We start from the raw sequence: 25,944 nt of genomic DNA on the forward strand, positions 1-25,944 counted from the left end.
TGATGAAAGCTGGCATCACCCTGGCTCCTTAGTAATGATGACACCTGTATGTGAATGTGTGCACACCCTAGGCTGGCACGCATGAGAGTGAGCGAGGGAGCCAGTGGCTATGTCACTGAGCAAGTGTCTGAACATGGGAGGACATGTGACCCTGTCTGAATGAAAGAGGTGAGAGGGAGAGTAGGACACAGGCAGGTCTAGGGGGCCAAATTAAGTCTTGGCAGAGACACCCATTCCATAAAGAATTTATAAGGCTGGCCCAGTGCCAGAGGAGGAGTGACTCTTTGCTGTGGCTGCAAACCATTTTCAAGCGCTTGTGCCAACTGCTATTCTTATAGACGAAAGACAGTGCACCCATCTGAGGTCTGAGTAGAGGAGCAAAAAGAGAGAAAACCCTCAAATACTTCTGTTTCAGCAGGCTTCTGAGGGTTTCAGTGTCCTCTAAGTACCTGGAGCAGCCATCCGAGCTGGTGCTAGAAGCATGAGCGCTGATGTCTGCCTTGCTAATGTGAGGCTCCCACCCTCCCAATTAAAAAATTCAGGCTGAAGCATTAAAGCCTTGACCCACTCAAAAAATCACCTACTTTTTGGGCAGTTTGACCTTCTTGAGATCCTCCTCAGCAGCTGGATTAACGTGAGCAATGTGGCACCCCAGGGCCAGGAGGGTTCTGTGACGTGACAGAGGGAGAAGACCAAGGTCAACGGCAAGGCAAAGGATAGCAAGAACCCTAACTCCTGTCTGAGCTGGTGGAAATAGACAATGGCTGTTCATTTGGACCAGGAGTCAGCAAACTTTCTCTGCAAAGGGCCAGAGAGTAAGTGTTTTGGGCTTTGTGGGCCAGACCTCTCTGCTGTAGCTAGAACTCTGCCATTACAGGGCAAAGGCAGCCATAGGCCATACACAGGCTGACAACCTCAGCTTTGTTACAATGAAAATTTATTTACAAAAATGGGTAGCTGGTCTTATTGTCCCATGGGCCATAATTTGCCAGTCCCTGATTTAGATGATAGCAAATGTAAGACTATGAAAGAGAAGTTTGTTAACTGCCTCTCTTAGAGACATTTTCCAGTTTATAAATTTGCACAAGAATTGTACACTGCCTCTAATTCTATGAACAGATAGGATCCTAATACCCAATCCACAGGTTGGCAAATATTTACTACATAATACCTGTATACTGCTGTGAGCTGTGTCTAACACCATGAGGTACAAAGCTGTATCCTCGACAAGCATCACTGTAATTGAAGATATTCACGTACGTGAACCTATGAGACAAGGTACCTTCCAGAGCACTGTTATGCCAACAAAAGCACAACCTCAAAGTGTTCTGCCCCAACAACTAGAGAACAGGGAATTATAAAGATGAGAGAACAGGTAACAAACTTCCAAAGAATTCAAAATGGGAGATACCAACTAGGGCTATAAAAGTTAATGTCTAAATTGGGCCCATAGGTAGGATAATGGAGAAGTTAAAAGTTGTTTCATGCAAAAGGCTTCCATAGTGGAGGTACAAGAGTGAAGGAGGCTTCATTCTCCACAATGGCTCAGAAGTGTCCTTGCTGATTAAGTCGAGGTGCCCACGTTAATGGACCCAGGGCCAGGTACCAGATAACCAGGGACAGCCGCTGTGCTCCAGGGCCCCTGAAGTTCTTCAAGTTAGTCAGTTCACAAGTGCCCTCAAACACCAGCTATGCCTCCCGTTCTGAGGCGATAAGGCCCCCACTGCTCCAGCTTGCTGTTACCCCAACCCTGGGTGACTCCCTGTGCGGTCCCAGCTGGCATTCTTCTCTCCTTTGGAGCTGTAAACAATAGAATTCTGCCCTTCTTTTTCAAAAAAAAATTAATTTTAGTGAATTAATGTTTCCTCTTGGCTTTTAGAAATGCCTTATCTTTTTTCCTTGATTTAATGTGAACTACAAAAGGAACTTGGCCCTTTGATTCTAAGTTTCTCTTCTTTCTTTTCTGCTTCCTACCTTTTTCCTGTCCCTAGCAAACAGCAAATGGTTTCTGAAGCAATAGATACACTAAGTAATAATGGTTGATGGGTTATTCACTATGCAAAGTCCTCTTGTGACATGAATAATCACCATCCCCTCCAGTTTATCAGAATGTGCCATGCTTTCAGGCAAGGGACATACCTTTGCAGTTTAGTTAGAATGCATTAAATTATCTACTCACTATTTAGTCCAACTTCAACTCAAACACTCACTTTAAGGTTTCAGTTGACATTTGCAAGTTATAATTCTTCTCAGTTTCGGGGAGTTTTGAAAACTCCACAAGGCAAGGGTGTTGTCTTTTGTTGTCATCTCGTATCTAGGTGACAACATAAGAAAGAATGGGATTTAAGTTTTGACAGCTGGCAATGCACTGGAACACAGAAAAGAACACACTTTGAAACATGGCCCAGGCAATCTGTACCAGGCAAGACAAAGACAGCAACTTGCTGATAGGCAAATAGATGATCTTCACTCTAGCAAATGATATGATATAGTCTCCTTGCCAGTGGCTTGTGCTCTGTGGATTTATTTCTAGACAGGTGTCTGCATTTAGAACATACTTTCTCAGGGAAGCAATTTTACATATGGTAGCCATGATCCCGCTTGTCCCAAACTCACGTAACCATAATATTACTGAACGGTAGCATTCTTTAGCACATCAAGGACCACAGGATCTGGACCAGTGCTGGCCAATAAAACATAAAGTCAGCCACAAATATGAACCACATCTGTAATGTCAAATTTTCTAGAGGCTACATTAAAAGGCAAAAAGAAGCAGGTGAAATTAATATTAATAATGTATTTTATTTAACCTATTAAATGTAAAGTATCATTTTAATAAGTAATCAATATAAGAAATCATTTATAAGATATTTTATATATTTTTTACACTAAGTTTTCAAAATCCAGTGTGTATTTTACACTTCAGCACACCTCAATCCAGACTAGTCACACTGCAGGTGTTCAGTAGCCGCTCATGGCTTTGTCTTGGACAGCGCAGATCCAGACATCAGCTAATTTGTTCATTCCTTCAACAAATATTTGTTGAGTACCTGTACTACATGATAGGCACCGAGCTTGACATTGGAAGTTCAATGGTGAACCCATTCTTACATGGTGAGAATGTTTTATGGTAACTATATAAATACACAAGTGTTGGAGTGCAGGGACCTTTTCTGTAACTGAGCCAGAATGTGCATCATCTGAGTGTCGGGGTCACAGGAAGCTTCAGACTCACCTATCCTTCTGCCCTCGGACATGACCTTACACAAATCACAGAACACAGTCAATTTACATTGCCTTTGAAAAATGCTTTCTACTGAAAGAGATTCCCTAACCTCCTCTGAGTGTCCATTAATCTTAGTGATACCTCTGAAAACCATGTTAAATTATTTCTGATTCAAAACAATGAATCAGCCACTTTTCACCACCCAGGCAGGGAGGACAACTTTTTCTGAAGGGAAGAAGGGGAGATGTGAGTGTCACGAAGGAGGTACTGAGGAACGACTGCACTGGATATTTCCCAAAGAAAGGAAAGCAGTATTTGGGAGTAAGAAGGGAGAGGACTCCTGGTTCTGTCTGTGAAGAGCTGGTGTCCTCAGCGCTCCTGACTATTGAAGGCAGCGAAAGCTGGACAGGTGGCAGGAAGCAGGATGCGAGCCTTGGATTACAAGGTCCCTGTGCCCACTCAAGCCTCTGAAGAACCCCTTCCAGGCAGCGAGGCAATCCAACCCTCCGCCCCAGCCGGCCGTGCACACGCATACCTTGCCGAAAGTCCAGCCCAGCTCTATCTTATTCATTCCCCAGAGCTCGTGGATGTTTTCAGCCAGTCTGTCTCGGATCTTCTCTAGGTGAGGTGGCAAAACAACCTAAAGGAAAAGCAACAGGTGAAAAGCCAAAACTATATGAATGATTGTTTTGAAATATATCATAAAATGGACAGGGTCAGGTGCCCCATTTGAAGTCACCTGTGTGTGCCCCAGGAGGGGCTACACCATTCTGACCTCGCCCTCCTTGACTGTGTGTGTCCAGCTCTCCTCTTCCCTCCCCGGCTTCCTTTGTGCTCCTCTGCAACCCCCTCAGTCTTCTCTGTGGGTATCTGCGTCGCATCCTCTTCACGTGGGATGCTTCCCTCACCCTGTTTCCTCTCCCTCCACACTCTCTCCTTGGGAGACCGCACCACCTGCCCCTGTAGATGGTCACTTCCAGGTCAGTGCATCTCCAGCCATGGTCTCTCTTGAAGTTTAGACCCACAGTTCCAACTGCCTACAGGATTTTTCCATTAAAGTGAGTTCAATGCGTTACCCAGAGCTGAATTTCTTATCTTTCCTTCAAACCCCTTTTCTCTTCTTGTTTTTATTTTTTCTTTTTGTTGCATGGCCCGCCACCACTTTAAGCCTGGAAGTCAACCTAGCATCTTCCCTCTCCCTCGGCACTTACCATCCCCCCACTCCCCACCACATAATCAGTCATGAAATGTTTATTTTCTAAGCGTCTTTCTGAAGGGTCTTCTCCTCTCCATCACTCAACCTCATTATCTCCTCCCCGGAACACTGCCAGACACTCATAAACAGCCTCTCCAACTCCCCACTGATCTATCCTCCACACTGCAGCCAGAGGGATGAGTCTACAAGAACAAAAATCACATCAAAACACTCTCTTCCTGAGTGTCCCCCACTCATTCCTTGACACTCCTAAGAGAAGACTAGATGCATTAACCTCGAATACAGTGCTCCTCTTTAGTTCTCTCATCATAAACCCCACAAACACATCCTTCTCAAACCTCTTGAAATTCTCCCAAGAGACCACGTTGTTTCACAGTCCTGTGCCCTTGCATGTGCAACCTGTGCCCTTACTAATACTCCCTCCCACGACCATCACACACACACACCTTCCTCACCACTGGAAAACACCCTCCATATTTATCCTTCTGAATTTAGTTCAAATGACACCACCTTTGGGAAGTCTCCCGTGATTACCTCCAGGGACAGTTTCTCTGTGTTTTCCTGGTTTTTTGTTTTTCTCTCTTCACAGAGGTCACAAACTGGGGATCCACGCTTTTTCTTTTTCCCTATTTTCTTCATTATTTTTATTTTCATGTTTATTAGTTGACAACCCTTAGGAAATGGAAGATTTCATACAAAAATCCAGGTTTCTAGTTTCTCTTGACCACTTGGAAGATGGCTAACTCTGGACACACACTTTAGTGTGGCATCTGTCAGCCGGAGCTGAGAACTCCCCATTCGCTTTAGGAAGACAGCATGCTGGATCTTTCTCACTTCCACGTCACCTGCCCAGCCCTCGCAATTCCTGCTCTATTACCATGATTATTGGTGTTTCCACTATTAAAGTTCCACTATTTTAAAAAATTCCAATTTTTGGGGGAGAGTGTAGGTTACTTATGGGGAAAAGTACTGTTTTATAGAAGCATATCAAGTCAGTGATGTATAAGATCACAGACAAAACCAGCAATAAAATATTCAAAATGTGTTACAACCACTACTTGCCTTCTAATTAAAGAATTTTTTTAAAAAATCAACTTAACCTAATTATTAAAAAGTCAAAGTTAATACAGTCATCCCTCTGTATCCACAGAGGAGTGGTTCTAGAACCCCTCCCCCATATCAAAATCTGCAGATGCTAGTCTTACGTCAAATATAACCTATACATATCCTCCCATATACTTTAAATAATCTCTAGGTTACTTACAATACCAATGTAAATGCTACACAAATAGTTGTTATACTGTGTTGTTTTTTAATTTGTATTTTTTTCTGAATATTTTCTGTCTGCGGCTGGTTGAGTCCACAGATATGGAATCTGCAGAGGGACAACTGCAAGTGGCATGATGTTCTGATAATAAACAAAATGGGGAAATTATTAGCAAACAAGTTACAACTGCTTTGGATTTCATTGATTAACTAAGACCAGGGAGAATGGAGAGTTGACTGTGGATCTTACACTGAACTTCTCCTTTGACAATAATTTCACACAATGATAGATTCTAAAACATTACGAGGTCTCATTCAAGATAATAAGTTGCACCTTTTCAATGAGAACTTCCCTATTATTTGATTTCCCAGCAATATTTTCCTAGTTCCAGGGTCCATCCAAATTCAGCTTTAGGTCCAGATGTCAAAGTCCTTCTGGCTTGTGGATTTATCTCTGCTGTTTGGTTTCAAATCTTCAATTCTGCACGTTTAGGGAACTCGTCTCTTTCTTGGGTCAGCCCCTTCTCTCCTCCTCCATTAAAACTTTCCCTCATTCTTTTGAACTCTTTGCGGCCAGCTTCTCCTAGGAAGCCTTGTCTGAGTCATGCACAAATTTCTGATTACTGAGCAAGGAGAGGAAACCCAGACAGGAGTCACACTCGTGTGCCTGCTCTCTCCCTGTTCAGGCACTAGCAGCCTTGTGTCCATGGAGAAGCTCCGTCAGTCTTTGGCCCTCAAGCTTGTCTATGAAGGGGTCCAAGATATGCCACGTAGCATAAGGATTATTTTGAACTGAAGTCATTTGAAAAACAACTGATACAGAGAGGGGCTTTGTCTGAACTCCATCTGTCTAAAAGAAAAGGCTCCCAGAAGAATTTAGCTGTTCCTTGGGAGATCTACTCTTATCACCAAAGCTGGCACCACACTTGAACAGGCACTGTCACAAAACCATTCTGTCTCCCATCTGCCCTCCCAAGGACCCACATATCTTTCCCAAAGTCATTGATTTTCTCAAAGTGCCCATCTCCTTGTTCCCTTTCCCTATTAAGATAGTATATAAGCTCCAAATGTTAACCTCCTCCCTGAGTCACTTTCTTTATGAACTCTGTACTAATATCTGATTTTTTTTCTCTTGCTAATTGGTCAGAGTTTAGTTCAGCGGCCCCCAGTTACAGAACCTAGGAGAGCAGAAGAAAAATTTTTCCTCCCTAACTTCTAGAATACACAGAAACCAAACTATCCAATTTTTAGGATCACTTCTAGCTTGCAAACTCTTCCCAGTTTCTTATCAATATTATCATTCGGGTACAGGTGTCTTTCTTATACAGTATCATTTGGTCTTTTGGGTAGATGCCCAGTAATGGGATTGCTGGATTGAATGGTACTTCTACTTGTATCTCTTTAAGATATCTCCATATTGCTTTGCACCTGTACCCGAATGTTTATAGCAGCACAATTCACAATTGCAAAGATGTGGAAACAACCCAAGTGTCCATCAATACATGAGTGGATTAATAAAATGTGGTATATGTATACCATGGAATACTATTCAGCTTTAAGAAACGATGGTGATATAGCACCTCTTGTATACTCCTGGATAGAGCTGGAACGCATTCTACTAAGTGAGGTATCCCAAGAATAGAAAGACAAGCACCACATGTACTCACCATCAAACTGGTATTAACTGATCAACACATAAACACACATATAAGAATAACATCTATTGGATGTTGGGCAGGGGGGAGGGGAAGGAGGGAGGAGGGGACGGGTACTTGCATACACAAAGAGTGCAATGCGCACCACCCGAAGGATGGACGTATTTGAAACTCGGACTTTGGGGGGGGAGGAAGGGCTACATACGTAACCTAAACATCTGTACCTCCATAATATGCTGAAATAAAAAAAAATATTAGCGACACCCCCAATGTTCACGGTGCTGTGCTAGGCTTTGTGAAGCAGGCAGAGAAGAGCTGCAGTTTCTGTTCTATGCAAATTCACAATCGTTAGCTACAGGAGGGAAGAAGGAAACTCATGAACACATACACACAGATGAATAATAGGGTCATCAAATATTTTGGGAAAATACATGCTAGAGACATCCCAAAGGCTGAAGGAGCTATACCAGTACATACTATTAGCCCCAAGTGCCTTAGAGGCAAGGTCCCTTTTCACTTATTTTCTTTAACATCTAGGATAGTGATTCAAATAGCCCTGGGGTATAGAAAATGCTGAAAGCTGTTGTATGCCCCTTGGCATACCACATAAATATGTTTTTCTCAAAATACAGACCCTGGAAAGAAAAAGAAAATGTTCATTTATCAACACTTCCAAAGGCTTCCATGCCATTCCCTGTTTCTTTTGCTTTTATTTTCCACTCTTCTCCTACGTGTTCCTTATCTTCCAAGCATCCAGCCATGTGAGAACATGCATTGCCACTCGTTCCAACTTTGTGTTTCTACTTTTAGGCCCTTATTTATTCCTTTTATATTCGCCATGGATGCCCTTTCCATTTAAGTTTATTAAAGGCTCTGACTGAATTTTACCCTGTCTACACAGATTTCTAGAAACATTCTAGCCTAAAGGAGGTGTCTAGCATTTACTTGTGCATACTGCTCATTTTGTACTTATGACATTTGGTCTTTTAAAAAACAATACATTTGCTTAAGTCCTTATTTTGGTTGCGAATTCCCAGAGAATACTGAAACATTTCTATCATTCACAGAGTATGCTGCATGTAGCAGCAGCTCCACACATTCACTAATTGAGAAATCCTTAAAGAACTGAGCTGTGCATATGGTAGAAACATGAAGATAATAGTTGTTCGCGTTCCACAACAGTGCTATAGAATGTATGGTAAGAATGGTTCAAAGACAAGATAGAAAGAAGGATTCAGCTACATTACATCATCTATATGGGTTGCCTCTCATTGGCAACTTGAACCTACCTGACTGGTGTCTATGGGGCAGGGGATGAAGGAGGCTTGGGAGAGGAACTGGGTGGTGCCCAAAAGATCTCTAACCCCTTCAGCATCACGTTTATATTCCTTGACAGGCTCCAATCTCATTTTCTCTTTTGGAAGTAAGGCTTCATAGCAAGGGGCGTAGCCAGAGGGAGGCAGGAACTTAAATTCTCCATGACGTCCACCCATCAGGAAACGTACTCTGTGTCATTTGAAGAGAGCAGAAACAGAGAGATCAAAAAATACCCCAGCCCAAATAAATGAAAATTAAAGATCAGTTCCCATCTCCCCCCTCAAGAATTATCTTGTTGGGAGGTGACTGATTTCAGATTCAGTACAGCAAACATCCTAAAGTATATATCAAAGCAGTGAGGAGATAAGTGTAAAGGCATGATCCTCAGCTAACCCGTATCAGCTAAGTCCCTAAAAATTTATTTATATGTAAAATCAGTAGGTTTTTAAAATGAAATTTATCTTTATTCTAGTAAGTAAATAATTACCATAGATATTGCTACAGTATTAAAAAGAGTAATAGTGATAATGATGAGATTATTCCCTGTAAAGGTCATATCCAAATTATACCATGCTACCTTCAAGACATTTTACTTGAGGGAGATTACCAACATATCAGTTAAAGAAAACATGATGTAACTATCTGGGGAAAATAGGAAATTCTTAAGATTCAGGCAAAAAGATTACCACCACAGTGTTAAATGCCAATGGTATCTGGCCGGTAATATTATTTAATAGAAATGATACACTGCAGAGACTGCAGTTCCCCAAAGCAGCCATATGAGGGCGACTGTGAGGCATCAGCTATGGCTGCATGGGAGTGGATGGGCATCCAAGTGTTTGCTCCCTAAGAGGCCTTTCTCAGGGGCACCATCTCCCTGATAGCACCCAGGCCTGAAACCCAGGCCCACACCAGCAGTGCCCACTGGGACTTCCCAAGGCAGGGGGAAGAACACTTAGGGGCTCACAGTAAGGGCAGGCAGGCTCTAATTACCAACACACAGAAGTCATTCAATATTTTAATTCGTTCCCTCTGAAAGACAGCCTCTTATATATAGGTTAGCTTAGTGTTAGGATTAGACCCCAAAGTTCCCCCTGCAAGGAGGAGAGGTTGAAAGCAAACTATTTCAAAACGATACTGCACATGATCCCAGGTTTGTAATCAGAAATACAGCTTTTACGAATCAACTGCAACCGCATTAAATAGGTGAGAAAATATGACCACAGTTTTAAGCAATTAAAACATGGCAAGATATGTAGCCCTGCAGGTTAAACAATAATTTCACACAAGAAAAATCAATACACACACAGTGTCTGCACACAACATTCATTCCCCACCCCCTCTATTTAACAAATATTTACTGAGCCCATACAACTTGCACTTGTCTTTGCGCTGGGGATTTAGCAATGGACAAAGTACACAGCGTCCCTGGTGTCACAGAGCAGGCATTTTAGTGGACAAATATGGGTAATTCCTGATTGGAAGACATCTGCTGAGGTAATGAAAAGGGAGACGGGTGGTAGCGCAGGAAGGGGACGGCTCCTAGAGATGGTGTCAAGGAAGGCCTCTCTGGAGAGCAGACACGGGAACTAACCTTGAGGGACAATGAGGTGCCAGTGAGTTCAAGATCTGGAAGAAGAGAGTCCACGTAGAGCAGAGGTCCCCAACCTTTTTGACACCAGGGACCGGTTTTGTGGAAAACAGTTTTTCCACGGACCGGGCTGGGGGTGGGCTGGGTCGCTGCCTGGGCTCCACCTCAGATCGGCAGGAGTTGGATTCTGCTGCGGAGTGCGCAACCCGGTTCCCTCGCATGCGTGGTTTGCAGTGGGGTTTGTGCTCCTACGAGGGTCTGCGGCCACGGCTGGTCTGATGGGGGCGGGGCTCGGGCAGTGTCGCAGCTATGGGAAGCGGCTGTGGGTGCAGGTGGGGCTTTGCTAGCTCACCCTCGCCTCAAAGACCCTGAGGTGGGGAAGAGCTTAGGCGGATCAGACAGGAGGGTGATGTGGGTGAGAACACCATGAGCCCAGGGGGAGGAGGTGAGGCTGGGGGGGTGGGGAGTCTTCATCAGGCAGGGTCTGTGAGCCCTGGCAAAGAGTTGGGATTTTATTCCAAGAGGGAAGCTGCTGGTGGGTTTTAAGGTGAGGAAATACAAGATTCTTCTGCCTGCCCTATGTAGATAGGTGTGGGGACCAATGAGGAGACTCTAGAAGTAGTCGCAGGGAGATGAGAGTGGGGAGAACCAAGGTGATCCAAGTAGCCAGATCCTAGTTTTGTTTCAAAATTAGGACTGTTAGGAATTGCTGACGAATGGGTGTATGTGTGGATGGGGGATGAGGTATACAGAGGAAGTTTATGATTTAGCAAAGCTCTCACAGCAACACACTTTCCACTGGGCCTCACTTCCTTTAACTGGAACATTCTGGTAGGGTAGGCTCACAAGAGAATCTCAGTGTTGGCTGCATTTTGGAACCGCAAAATAAATCTCTCCAAGTGAGAGATGCTAAGGATCCCCCCCTTCCCAATAAAGCTGTTTGCGTTATCCAAATTAATTATAGAAATCATATGAAACCTCCCACTTCCCCATTTTAAGGTACTAAACAACAATGATATAGAATTAGAACCACAATTGTCCCTTGTGAATGTTCCTGCATTAAGTGTTATGCAATAGGGCACGATCTATGTGTATTAAGAATTTGAACAATGACATTAAAACAAAATTGAATCATTAGCCTGCAGCATTACTAATTTAGTGAAACTTCAGGAAATAATGACTAAGCCTTGAAATTATTTGTTGAGAACTTCCCAATTGCAACATAACAGATTGTGTTACTGACATATTGAAGCCATGGGATAAAACTGGATCTTTTTGAGCAAATAATTAGTGTGGGAGATTTTCTGCCTCTCTCTTCTCAGTGAGCATTTTTCCTGTGAGAAGCTGAATGCCTAGGAGCCTGTACAGCAAGTGTATTGTTACTCACTAGCATATGGATTCCAAGAGCAAGTAAATGGTCTTTTACGAGGACTTCATTATTCATGAGCTCTCTTGCCGGTTGTTTAGTTTCAAAATTTCTCTTACATTTTAAAATCTGCTGGATAGATAACAAATCAAGAAAGGTGGAATTCCATGTAGCACTTCATGAGAATAATGCTTTCTGTTTTTAGATTCAGTTATTAAAAGGAGAATGAGAATTTGATTATAAATCTTAATCTCATCTCCTCTAATGGCCACAAAAACTGTAAAATGAAAAATTAACACAGGCAGAAATTAATGCTTAGTGCTTACTAAAGCTTTGGTCTTCACACATCTTCACGCTGTGCTTAAGTGGGTGGAAGTAAAGGTCCTGGATTATTCCTTTGGCAGTCTTGCCAGATAAGAGCCGCTGTTCCCCCAGCAGGCAGGACTGTACAGGAACTGATCCCAGGCACACCCACCATGTGTCTCCTTCCCTCACTGTGCATGAACAACCTGCCCAGAGTCTGTGGGAAGGGATCCAACAAACTGCCACCAATATTGGGGTTCCCCTCATAACTCGCCCTGGGAGATCCAGATTGATGAGGTCAAAGGAAGTAACTAGGAATAAAACTAAAGTTTGGAGGGAACAATCAAAAGAAGGAAATATTAATAATACCAAAACTCACTTTAATTCTTTGAGTATATAAAAGTGGGCTTCCCTGTGTCTTGGAGTTTTGGCAGAGGTCCCAAAGGTAGACTTATGAATCTGTAGTTCAGAGGATGCCAAATATTTTCACATCCTAAAGGGAAGTGCTGGGTCAACTATGCAGGATGTAGCAAAAAACCGTGAAGCCAGTTCTATCAGCCTTAGCCCACTGCACCCCTCCAGACAGATGAGGGAAGAGTCGTTTGGAGAGAACTGTCAGGGAGAAAGGGAGGGGTGTTCTTCCCATCCAAAGTCGAATGATGAGTTTCAAGAAACTACTCAGAAGCTTGACAAATGTCCCGTGGAGTTTAGTGAGGGACACAATTGCCTGGTGACAGAGCAAAGAAGGGCTGTATGGGAAAGAGTTGCCTTTCTGCTCAGGGTGAGGCCAAGGACGTGCTCCCTGGAGGGTCAGATACAGGCTCCAGGAATGAGCCTGCTGTCAGCCACTTGAAAGGGGCTCTGCCCGGAAAGGCCAATGACTCAGCAGAGGTCGGAGGGAGACCCAGGTTCTGGAGGAGGGTGGCAGTGGGGCGGGACGCAAAGCGAGGTTTGGAGTAAGCCAGGGGGAGAAGCCAACAGGAGTGGTAAGGCTTGTGTCAAACGAACTGTTGTAGGAGGCTTTCAGCCTGATGCTTACCAAGAAAACTAAAGGGCCCCAGAAGAGAAAGAGGCAGCCATTGTGCAATTGCTGCACAAAGGCTTGATGTCACATGACAACAGCACCCACTCCGTAGAACATGTCATCCCCCAGTAGTCTCTCCCCAGGGGCTCAACGCTAGAGGGGTCTGCAACAGGAGCTGGCTGACCTGGGAGAAGGCAGACCAATGAAAAGAAGCTGACCTCATACTGCAGGCCATGTTAGGGCAGGGCTCAAACCTTAAACTGAATACAAATCTGAATTTTATTTTCAAATAGATGGAACTTTTAGATTACTGACAAGATTGTTCTTGTTCCATAAAGTAGCAATAAAAGCAAAAAGACCTAGCTGAGAACTTCTCTAGGGCCACAAGTCCAGAGCCTGGCTTTACAAGGGTGGAAAAAGAAACAATAAAGTTATGCTTACTGAGTCTACTTCTCTCAATAAACCTGTTATCCGACACATAATGTTTATCTTTTAAATTCTTTGCCTCATTTACAAATGAGAAGTGTCCAATTAGAATGTAAATCTCTCTTCTCTATGTGTTTTCTTTCTACTCCTTGAGTTCCACTGAATCTCCCAGCATCCCCCAAATATTAAATTTAAAATAAAAAAAGAGAATTTAAAAATTGAGTTCATTAAAATTAGTTCTTTATCCTCAGATTTTTCTCTACATTAATGGATTTTAAAAATCAATTTCATTAATCAATTTAATCTCTTCCACTAAAGCTCTTGCATTATCTTCTGACGTTCTTCTTAGAACTCAGATGTACCAACAGTGCTCAAAGATTTTTTTCTTCCTGAAGTATTTACAGTAAGCCACTGTGTCCTTAGATTCCTTCATCTCAGAACTAAGCAATAGCTTCAGTAATAGTTGCCTGAGGGTAGTGAAATTTTAGGATGTGTAAAGGAAATTTTTATTCATTTGACTAATTGTGAAAACACAGGCCAAATTATATTGAAAATCCCTGCCAGCATTTTCAATTTCATCTTTTGAGATGTATTTCTGCTTGCTAATTTGCAGAAGAGATGGGAATACCTATTGCAAATCCCAGATTCAAATGACTGACCCATGAATAAACCATATGGTAAAAATCACGCTAAAGCTTTGTTGTGGTCAAAAAGGGTGACCAGTTTTCCTTTCACTGGTCTATGATGTTATTGTACAGAGCTCACAAGCAAACACATAAAATCAGTTTAGTCTTACTAGATGTTTCATTACTCTTTTCTGCTATTGAATTCTCCCCAGACAGCTGGGATAATGTTCCAGAGAAGAAAAGGATACAAGCTGTAAGAGGAGAAAGAATTAGCAAGCTTTGGCTGACCTGAATTCAACTCGTAAGTCATGATTCATAATTGCATCTTCAGTCTGTATCACTAAGACTGGAGAACAATCTGAGTTATGGACACTCGCACATTCATATTTCTTTTGGGCTAGTGTTTGATGAAAGCCCAGGGCAATTCAGCCAGCACTCATCATGTTCCCCACAGAAGTATATTTATCTCGGCAATAATTTCCGCAGCATTGACCACAGCAAGCTGGAAATAGCTAAGCTGTTGGTTACCTGAATTTTAGCCAAGTCTGGTGGATACCAACAGAACACAAACAGCAACCACAAATACCAGCCATTTTTGGGTATGGTTGTTCTTATAAATTAGAAAGAGTTGGTGAAAGAATCATGGAAAGTGATTAAGTAGGTCTATGGGGAGGTTATAATTATAAAATGTATCTTACTACAGTGATAAATTCATCAATTTTCTATAAAACAAAAAGTAGCACCAAAATTTCGTTATATACTGTGGCTTCTGTATAATGTTCTCTATGTGATTCACGCCAGGATGCCATTTGTGGGGGTGGTGGTGAGACCATCTTTTAATAAGAGCTTCCTGGCATCTAAGTAACGCATCCCTTTGGATGGGCTCCAAGGTACATATGCCTCATCCCAAAGTCTGCCCTATAATGAATAGGGCTGCTACATTGAGGACCTATAGCACTCCTGTACTAGTAATACTGTCTGTAAACAAACCACATTGAGAAGAAAACTGTGGAGGTACATTCATAACAGAAAAGAGAACATGACATATTGATCTGTGGATTTTGTCCGTAATTACTCATGCTGCCTGTGACTTCACTGTGGGTAAATCTAATTGAAAAAGATTTTTGCTCTTCATGTGGCTTTGCTCTTTGATGACAGCAGGCAAGGATATCCTAACCAGGTATTATTAACAACATACTTTGTAAACATAACAATAATTATTTTAAAAAATTTCAAGACTAGGACCCTCATGGGTCTGTGAATGAGAAATCTAATTTAAAAGACACACAGAAGTTAAAAATATATATGAGAAACAATTCTAAATGCTTCTATGATGGGAGAAGAGGAATTTCTCTTTAGATGGGCATAATACCTTGCATCTTGCTGGAAGAGATGCTATAAAGCCAGGCAAGTGTTTTCAGTATTGGATGAAACAATAATTTTTCAGTTTTATTATTAAGCACATTGCTTTTCAATTAGACACTTTAATTAACTTGGAATTACTATCCTGGTTTCTCTTTCTTGCTTTTTGTACAGCTGAACTAAAGCAGTACAGAGAAGAACTGCTGGGTTTCAGCACTACTTTACCAATTTTTGTAGCACTGGTATATCAATCTCATTTGTTCAAAAATGAAAATAAACCAGTTGGCTACTTCTCAACACAGGACCGACACTGACCCTGCCTAAGAACATCACGTGATGAAGCAGATGCATTGCAGGCCCTGTGATTCCATCTCTCTTTGAATCATAACTGTGAGACCTGAAGAAAGGACACATCAGAGCTGATGGTCTTCTGAGAGACAGGAAACTTGAGTGACTTCAAGCCCCGCAGCACTGCTCTTTAGCCTACCACCCGTTCAGTTGCTATAAGGGAAAGGCTCTCAGATCTACGCTGTTGACTCTTCAAGTCAACACACCTGGATCTTTCAGTTTCTTAAATTCTCTCAGCGGCTGTGCCTTATAAATGGTTAGCCATCTCATTTTTCTCATCTCACAAGCACTCAGAAGGCTGCATGAACTGCTGACCTAGACCCAAGGTGCTAGACGTGTCTTCTACATGTGGATACCTTTAAGTCACCTATTATTTTCTTACCTGCTAGCTGTAGTTCTTTGTCAAGAGAGGATTCCAAAAAAATCCTCCTGGCCCCCCCCCACCCCCCCCAAAAAAATCACAGACACAAAAATCTTATCTCAATGCTCTGAGGGAGATTGGAAGTGCTTAAGGATCATTATGCAGCATGAGAGCGCAGATGTGCTGTCCTCTAGACACAAAACATGCAGACAAGTCCATTAGTCTGCAGCCTGGAGAGGACCCTTCTTCAAACACCTGAATTCACATAAGTAAGTTTTCTCAGATGAGATGGTGGCGAAGTAGGTGTACTCTCTTTGAAAATAAGTAAACATTGGTGAGTGGGGCATGGTCTAAACATAAAAATGGGAAGGGCACTAATGATGGGTGACCAAGGCCACGCCAACCACCCAGGCAAATGCAATCCTGGGAACTGACTGCTCAGAGTGACCTCCTTTCTCCAGAGAAGGTACTATATCAAAGGGCAGATGGCTCTAATGCTGTTACATTGTACTTAGATTTCTACTCATTCTCTCTATTCCTAGGGTGGGAGGGGGGGAGAGGTGCCACGGGGCTTATACTATGTTTTCCCAGTGCAAAAGGGTCTCTCCTTCTCCCTCCCCCAGAAGACCTTTGCTCCAATCAACTTTCTCTGGGTGCTTACAGTGCTTCTGCCTTTCAATAACATTCCTTGTTTTCTATAGGCTCCTTAGGGATAGAAGGAAGATATCAATATGTGAGATCACACTGAAAAAGAGAGAACTTGGATGAAATATCCTCAGCACAGGGAAACACAGGTAAAGAATTCTTAACTTTTAGAGTCTAGTGTCCGGGGCTGAAGGTTCCCTGGTTTGAATCTGTGATGAGCAGATTTTCAACCCTAGTAAAGCCTTGTTATAGTGGCTCTCCATTTGTTGCAAGAATCTCAAATATATCAATGCTTAATTTTAATATGTTTTGTCCATTTCAACATATTATATCCATGTAAATATGCATATGTATATATACAAACATATACCCATATCTGTCTCAAATTCCAAAGGTTGAGTATCACTTCCAAAAGATAATTTTTTTATTCCCAAATAGTTTAATTGAAACATTTAATTCATCCTCCTTTGGAAAACATATGAAGATGTCTTGGTTTATCAATCTACATGAGGTGCCGAGGCCTCCTACATTTCATTCTGAAAATCCCATCACTTGGACTTGGAGCCCTGAGACGGTTTATTTGTGGTCCCAGATAAAAGCTCCTCCTCTTCACAATTCTCCTCCTTCCATGGCCCTTTCCAATAGCTTCTACGGACATATGATTCTAATTATGTTGACTCCAATCTCCTGCTCAATGGCCTGTGATCTCTTTAAGACACAGGGATGGAGATTGGCCAAGAAATTTTGGGAAGAAGGGTTATTTTGAAGTCTTGTTTATAGACATTAAAATGTATAATAAGGCTAAAATAATTAAAACAGCATCCACTGGTGCAAGGAAAGAGGTGATAGCAATGAACGTAACAGTTAGCAACAGTACATAGAAAGCAGCATGCATAGGACAAGCCTAGTCTATTTTAAAAATTTATTTAGTTTTTTACACACTTTAGGTATTCAGGGTAAGCCCAATTTAATGTAAAATACTTAAATATGTATATAAAAAGGTAATATGATTGTCTCTGGGTGGTATTATTATGAGTTCTCGGTATTTTCTTTGACTTACATTACTTTTGTGAAAGGGAAAAGCAAAAAAACCAAAAGAAACAGGAAAAAGACTAAGTGTAAAAAGGTAAATCACAAAGTGGGAGAAATATTTTAAACCAATAATAGTTTAACAGCCTTAATATATTTTAAAAATTGTTCATAAAATTAATGTCAAGGTAGAGAACACAAAAATAGCAAAATTATCGGGTTGAAAATATATATAAGAATAATAAACATAAAAATGCTTTACCACATTGGTAATCAAAGAAATCAATAAAACTCTAAGGTACAGTTTTATTAAATTGGCAATGATTAAAAATAATAGCAGTAAGAGTTAATGAGGATCCAATCAGTTGGACATTCTCATATGTTGCTTTAAATGATACTGCAGGCCTAAATCCTTGATCTGAAAGCTTTGGAGATGTGCTTCAGACTTCATAATTCTTTAGCATTTGAAAGACAAAGAAGGCTCATCTAGCATATGTTAAGTAGAGCCTTCAGCTAGGTGAGGGCCAGTATGCCATAATCAAACATATTAATATTTCCTCAATTAAACATATAGTCACAAGAAGTTGAATAAATGAAAGACTAATAATAGCCTCATTTCTGTTGATGAAAGTTTTGCCACAAAATGAGTTCAGATTAGATTTCACTGCAAAATGAGTTATGAACAAATCTATAGTTTTCAGAGCTTTTTAGATTTTGGATTTGTTGATAAGGAATTCTGAACTGTTCATATGATCTTCCTGAAAATCAATTTGGCCACACATTTATAAATCTAAACTTTAAAACATTCAAACGTTCTGACCTACTTCTAGGAGGAACAAAATAGAAATGCAGAAAAAGAGTTATGTTCAAGGATGTTCGTAGTAATTTTGTTTACAGCAAAGAAAATGGAATTGGCATGAAAATATAACAACAAAATAATGGCTATATTATGAGACAGCCAAATACAGGGATTTTATGTAGCCATAACAATCATTTTGAGGATACTTAATGACTCAGGAAAAGGCTCATTACTTACTGTTGAATGATAAATAATCAAGACATAAAACTTCGTGCTCAGTGTGATGCCAATTAAAAAATACACATATATTTGTAGAAAAAAGACTCAAAGAAAAATATACCAAAATATTAATAGATTATAGCTAAATATTGGATTAACAGGTGATTTTTATTATTTATTACTATGTCTCTCAAGTTTCTTATAATGAACAGGTGATACTTTTATAATTATTAAAGTAATTTTCTATATAGAATTTATCTTATCAATCTTACTGTTTATCTGAGTACATAACATACCCCCTGGCAGGAGGTTCAAGAAGTGGAGATGAGCCAATGACTGGCTGGCTCTCGTCCTTGCACCATCACTGCCTTGGAGGAGTTTGGCTCATGATGCTGAAGCCCTGAAGGAGACTGCTGGCCCCTTGGCTCACTATGGGGTGGGGTAATAGCCACTCTCCATGAAATCACAGCCGTCACTTACTTGACACCTGCTGAAAAGCTCATCACAGGAAAGAAGAGCCCGTCTGTGTTGAAGTTCTCAAACATCCCTTGCACGGGCTGCCCGTTGATGCGGAAAGAGATGCTGGGCACTCCAAGGTCAAGGCAGCAGCTGACCACATCATCCGATTTCAGGAGGTGCTGGTTAATGGAGGCCACAGCTCTGGGTATCCGCCCTGGGGAGGAAGGAACAAGAAGAAGGCAGTGGGACTCTGGAGGCACTCACCAGGCTGGAGGTGAGGCTCAGAGGCCACCAGTGCAGGTGTGACGGGCACACAGGAGGTCTGGATGGGCTATTGCATTTGAAATGCAACTTCACTCTCCCTGTGTGAGAGGAGCAATGAGAAATGACTTCCCACACTGGTGAGCAGGCAGACACCATGTCTGAGATGAGATGCATCTCAGAGGAAACTCTCAAACTGCTAAGGAGAACTAACAAGAACTCAACCTGCTCAATCAACAGGTGCTGGTCTGATGTCTGAAGTAACAAAGACTGCCTTTGCTAGGTATAGGTCCTCTGACATAGGAGGGTGCTTAGTCATAGGTGCCCCTGTTGTCTTCTATTTCCTCAAAGAGACAAGGCTACTCTAGCACTGCCAACAGGAGCCATCAAAGTGAACAATGGCAAGGCCATCTAGCCATTAAGCTGTGTAGCACAGTTTGCTTATTTGTTTTAAGGAACTTTATTATTTCAGATAAATAGGGAAACACATTGTCAGTTACACTCTGTATTGCTGAATAAAACTTTTTTCATATCTCTTTCATAAGATGGTTTATCATTTCCTGACTTAAAGTAGTGAGAAATTCACCTCTCTGCTTTTCTACATCGTATCATCCTATTCTGGAAATTCTACAAGTAAATAACCATAAGCATCCCACCCTTCCCCCTACCGTTACATTTCTAGTGGGAAGGGAGCAACAAAGGGGCAAAAGTTATTAATAGATATTAAAATAGGGTTTCAGGCAAAAAACAAAAGATGTCTTATTTTTTTAGAGGTCTCACTCTGTCTCCCAGGCTGGACCGCAGTGGCATGATCATAGCTCACTGTAACCTTGAACTCCTGGGCTGAAGTGATCCTCCCGGTTCAGCTTCCTGAGTAGCTGGGACTACAGGCACAAATCACTATGTCTGGCTAATTTAAAAAAAAATAATAATTTTGTGGAGATGAGGTCTCACTATGTTGCCCAGACTGCTCTCCAACTCCTGGCCTCAAGGGATCTTCCCACCTAGGCCTCCCAAAGTGCTGGGATTACAGGCATGAGCCACCACACCCAGCTGGTTCTTGATTATAGAAGTAATAAGTGTTCATTATAAATGTCCATCATTTATACAGAAAAGCATAAAAAAAGAAAAAATGTAACTCTAACGCATGCTCCCAGTCACACACATTTTATCCACATTAAGATATTGTAGGTTTTACAGCTTGTTTTTTCTACTAATCGTATCAAAAACATTTCATTATAAATATATTCATTAGAAACTTGATTTTAATGGCTTCATGTTATGAAAAATTTTTAAAACTCCCTCCTGATGGATATGTGAGTTATTCACAAATTTTGTACATGTACCTTTGCTACATAATATTTCTAATCTCAGTTTAGAATTTAAAGTTTTCTGTGGTTACTGCTATTCTAGTATAGATTGAGCATCCCTAATCTGAAGATCTAAAATCTAAATGCTCCAAAATATGAAACTTTTTGAATGTTGACATGATGTCACAAGTGAAAAATTCCACGTTATGGGTCATAGTCAAAACTTTGTTTCATGCACAAAATTATTAAAAATATTGTATAAAATTATCTTCAGGCTATGTGTATAAGGGATATATGAAATAGAATAAATTTCGTGTTTAGACCTGGGTCCCATCCCCAAGATAACTCATTACGTATATACAAATATTGCTGAATCTGAAAAAATCTGAAATCCATAACACTTCTGGTCCCAAGAATTTTGGATAAGAGATACTCGACTTATAGTAGATCCTAAACTAAGTGGTGGATTTTAAAATAGTGAAACTACTCGACATTCCTTAATAAAAAAAAATTAGGTAGCCCCCTTTAATTATTTTGGGTGATTGATGAAGTCATATCGTATTCCCTCTCACCCTTCTACAAATAGTACTGAAGTTCTCCTCTGGGCCAGATGCTATGCCTGGGGCTGAGGACCAAAGACAGAAGGCCAAACTCCTGCCCTTAAGAAGTCCATAGTCTGGTGGGAAATAGATATTCAAATAAAAATTATTAATACAGAATGATAAACGTTGGAATGAAGGTGTGCACGTGTTGCCTTCTAGAGACAGAGAAGGTGCCAAGTCTGCCTGGGAGCACGGGACAAGTGGAGACCTGGAGAATGAAAGGCTGATTAGATAAGAGAGAGAGGAAAGAGCAAAAGGAGAGTATGACACGTCTGCAGAATGGCTAGAGCTGGGTGAGGCTGGCAGGCAGGGTCTGATGAGGGCGATGCGGAGGGGCAGTAAAGCTGGGCAGGAGCGTCACGCTCAGACCACCTGCACGGCAAGAGGGCACTGTACACAACGTACTCAGAGCACATTGGCAAATTAGTCTGGGGTGGCCTGTCTGTTTCCGTGACTTTAATATTAATACCTTGCTTCACCACTGAGAAGAGGAACAAATTCCTCATTGTAGGACCTACAGTCAAAATTATTTAAAAACAAAACATAACTGAGCCAAAGTTGAAGAGTGTGTAGGTTTGACAGCTGTTAAATTTCTCCATTTGAGGAGCTTAGCGTGCTGAGCTCACTGTATGGAGCTTAGATTTCTCAGGTCCCAGGACCTTTTCTTCCTTCTGTCCACATCTGTGATGAGAGGAATCTGTGATATTAAAACTCATCGCAGCTTGCTATAATTGTCTCACTTAAGATTTATTTTCACATTAAGAAAAACTTTCCTGCATAAAATTTTTTGATTAGTTTAACTTCTGGAGAATATCACTGCAGTCATTTGAACAAATTCTAACAGATTCTGTGAATTTGGGGACACTAGGGAATAATGAGACTCTACATTGGACATTTACCTTTAAAAGTATTCAGATATTTTGCTGGATAAAAATACAATTATAAGGCTCTCTATCTTTCTGAGGATGATATAAACTAGGGCAAAACTGCCAGTGTTGAGTTCTGATGCCAGCATCTTCTCTCTCCATCCTCTCAGAGTTCTCAGTTAGCTTCTACGCTGGCCTGGGCCTTGGCCACCAAAGACAAAGACCAGCTCTCCTGGGGGATGCTCCTCATCTACAGCAGTGCTCTGATGCCATCACAAGCTGAGTTCTGCACTTTATTGAGCCTTTAATACATCATAGCTGCCAAGCTCCTTCCAGAGGAATGATGGCTGGGAGAATTTCTTCTGTCTGGTTCGCTCTCTCCATTGAAAACCAACACCAGGAAGAGCAATTATGCCCTTGTGGTAAATGACTCTGCCTTTTACATTCCCTGTTCTAAGAGACTGGGCTCTGAGAAGAAATTTCCTTTAGAATACTGCTAAGATTATTAATAGGCAAATTGAAATCATAGGCTAAGCCTACTTTTCAAGCACATACAGTAAAGAACATAGAGTTGGGACTAATATTATCTAGAAACTAAAGGGAAACTGTTGATAATTGCTGTATATGAAGTATATACTTAGGAAGTGCTTAGAGTAATGTAATGGGAAGACAATTTGAACAAAAGAGCCCAATTCATATAATATGCACATTGTAAAAGGTGAAGATGTATGTGTCATCTGATGAAGTATATCTCATTTTAAAACGTGAGTAGTGTGAAGAGTTTGAAATTGGAAAATGATAGAACTGTGCGATTGTTTCTGCACACTCTGTTTTGTAAATCTTCTTCCATTTAGGAGAAAGCCATCTTCACCCATGTGGGGGCTTTCCAGGCTCCAAATGAGTAGGAAAGGTCCTGTATCCCTCATTTAAATGGATGCTTCCAACTGATCTATAACGAGGTAGCACAGGGGAGTAGAAGGGGCCTTGGAGTCACAAAGGACTGAGTTCAAACCTGAACTCTTTACCTGCTATATACACCTAGGCCTGTGATTTTACCAGAGGCTCAGTTTCTCCATCTGTAAAATGGGCACAGTGATGTCCACTGTGATGCTGTAAAGAGAGAGTCGTTTGCAAGGTACCATTATTATTCCTAAGATAATACAAATGAATGATGTCCTTTGTACCACTCAAGAGGCAGTGCAGTATAGTGGTTAAGTGAAATTTCTAGAACCAAACTGCCTGGGCTTGAGTCCTGGCACTGTCAGTTACTAGCTGTGTGACCTTGGACTAGTAACTTAGCTTTGCAAACTCAAGTTTCCTCATCTGTCAAATGAGAAGAATAATAATGTCTACCTTATAGGGTTGTTGGGGGTTTTGAGTGACTTAGTTCATACACAGTGATTAGAAGAGTGCCTGACACATTGTAACCCACAGGAAATGCTATCGTCATTGTTTTTGTAATTCTGAAAACCTTAATTACTAAGCTAACAGTAAAAATCTTGCCAGGAATAGTATATCTTTTGTAATATTAGGAAAAAATATGGAAATTTAGAGCATTGAGGGCTCAGTCCAAAAAGTGATTTAACATCTACTGTCTTTATTGATAGCACTAAAATGGTGCTTTCAAATATGTTTAATGTATTTGACCCTTTTTGAACAACCAACAGAAATGTGATCCTATAGAATGAAAAAGCAAATATTGTTTCAGAGAGTTTGTCTAAGAGCAGCCTCAATTGCTTTTTAAGATATTAGGAACTCAAAGTAACCCTGGAGACCAGCCACAGAGAGAGGGTGGTGGTTGTTGCCTCTGAAAATAGAATAGAAATGTCTTGATTTAGAGGCTCAGGCCTATCTGAAGGGCCCAGGAAACTTGGAAAGGCCATTCTAAACACAGCATTTTAAGATTAAAAAAAAAAGCCACTTAATCATACAGTGCATGTCCTCAAATTAACCTCAGATATATTGCTGCGGGATTTAGTCTGGTCTGATGAGTAACGTAGGCAACTGGAAACGTGAGGCTTGGCATTTCCACAGGCCCAGGCACTGCGGAGTTTGGCATTATAATACAAACACAGGTATTCCGGCATTGGCAAGGAGAGGGGATCCAAAGACTTAGAAACGTTGCTATGCCACAGCCACTCCTCGCATCTTCTCCACACGGCACTGGGGTTGGGAGGGTCTGAGTCACAGTGGGCTGTCTTTTCATAGACAAACCAACGCCCTGGGACTCATCGTGGCAGGGAGACAGGTGAAGTCCCCTCGTGCAAATGTGACCACAGAGCTAAACTATCTGGATGAGTTCACAGTCTTAACAAATCAGGAAATACAACTTTACTCCATTCATTCATGTCTGTATCACTCATCTCCTGGAAAGCTAAATTCCTCTGCTTATTCCAATTCCGCAGGGAAAAGTGCTCAAAGGGATGGGGAGGTATGATTCCCTCACATGAAGCTGCCCCCTAGCCAGTGCCATCCTGTGGGCTGCTCCGAGTTGCTTTCACTCCCAACTGCTGTCCTGAAGGCCACGTGGAGGCTATGTAAGGGGAGGGAAAGTGATGCCATCACCCAAAAAAAGAGCCGTTCTTCCAAAAGCGAAATCACAGTGGCTGAGCCGAGCCAGGATTCTGTAGGGAGGGTTGAGCAGGGCTGAGGAAGGGGATGTTTGCATAGCTGATGCCTTGAAAGTGACTTCAGAGGCTTCCATGGCTAAAAGGACCTATTAAGGCTGCCCTCCCCCCACATAGAGAAAAAGCTCATTCATACTTCCAGGATGTCACTCTGAAACTTTTTTTCCCATTTAGCATGGGTTCTTTATCCCCTTAGATGTTACTGCAGTAGCTCTAATGAGGCTACTCTCACGGTCTTGAATGAAGTACTCAGAACTCTGGATTTGGTCTTTTAGACTACGGTAGACTTCATAGACAATAAGGGAAGGAAATCATATTTATGGTGTGTCTAATGCATGTCAAAGACTTCATATTCCTTATCTTATTTATATTTCATAAAAGCCTTATATTATCTTCATTTCATCTGAGGAAAATGAGTCTCTGAGAGGTTAAGTAACTTGTCCAATGTCAGAAAAACCACTAAGTGGCAGAGTTAAGATTCAAACCCAGGCGTAAGTCCAAAGCCATGCTGTTTTTTCTTGACTCTTTGCATTGACAAAGTGTTAGGGGCACTGTAATTCTTTCCCACTACAGAAAAATCTATTATACTTTAATAAGTATGTCAAAGACAAGTTCAACATTAATTTATGCACACAGATAACTTTAAGGTTAATGGACCTTGGCATCTAAATCTCAAGGAAAAGAGAGTTGTCATGATCACTTTTCAACCTCTCTCCCTAACTACCCACCATCCCCTCCTGCAGTAAGTTGGAGTGCCATTTCCACTTCATTTCTTCATCAGACATTACTCTTTTATCAGACAGTCCAAAATTCACTGCTGTCCTGATGGGAGTCACTAACAGAAACCTTATTTTTTCAGCTAGAGCACATACTGACATATTTATTAATACCTACAGTGCCTTCTAGAAGATATATGTTCCTGTGTACTAGTTGGAAAAGTCAGAAGGACGCCAAGACCCAAGTAAGCTTTGGGTTTTAGTGAGAATGAAAGGTGTAAGTCTGATAGACACTGGTTTCTCCACAGCTTATCGGATGCTGGA

At 41.4% G+C, this 25,944-nt stretch overlaps 1 protein-coding gene across 1 annotated transcript in view; it reads right to left on the reverse strand.

The window, feature by feature from the left end:
- The window catches only part of RYR3 (ryanodine receptor 3), a 393,465-nt gene that overhangs the window by 232,083 nt on the left and 135,438 nt on the right, over positions 1-25,944 (reverse strand). The window contains exons 19-23 of the mRNA XM_012649115.1: positions 19,260-19,452; positions 8,653-8,869; positions 3,762-3,866; positions 2,211-2,314; positions 585-668 (exon numbers count right to left, since the gene is read on the reverse strand). Of these exons, the coding sequence (XP_012504569.1) occupies positions 585-668; positions 2,211-2,314; positions 3,762-3,866; positions 8,653-8,869; positions 19,260-19,452 (703 nt within the window). The remainder of the gene's footprint in view (positions 1-584; positions 669-2,210; positions 2,315-3,761; positions 3,867-8,652; positions 8,870-19,259; positions 19,453-25,944) is intronic.

Source organism: Propithecus coquereli, unplaced genomic scaffold (assembly GCF_000956105.1).
Source record: "Propithecus coquereli isolate 6110/MARCELLA unplaced genomic scaffold, Pcoq_1.0 Scaffold3, whole genome shotgun sequence".
Taxonomy (NCBI): domain Eukaryota; kingdom Metazoa; phylum Chordata; class Mammalia; order Primates; family Indriidae; genus Propithecus; species Propithecus coquereli.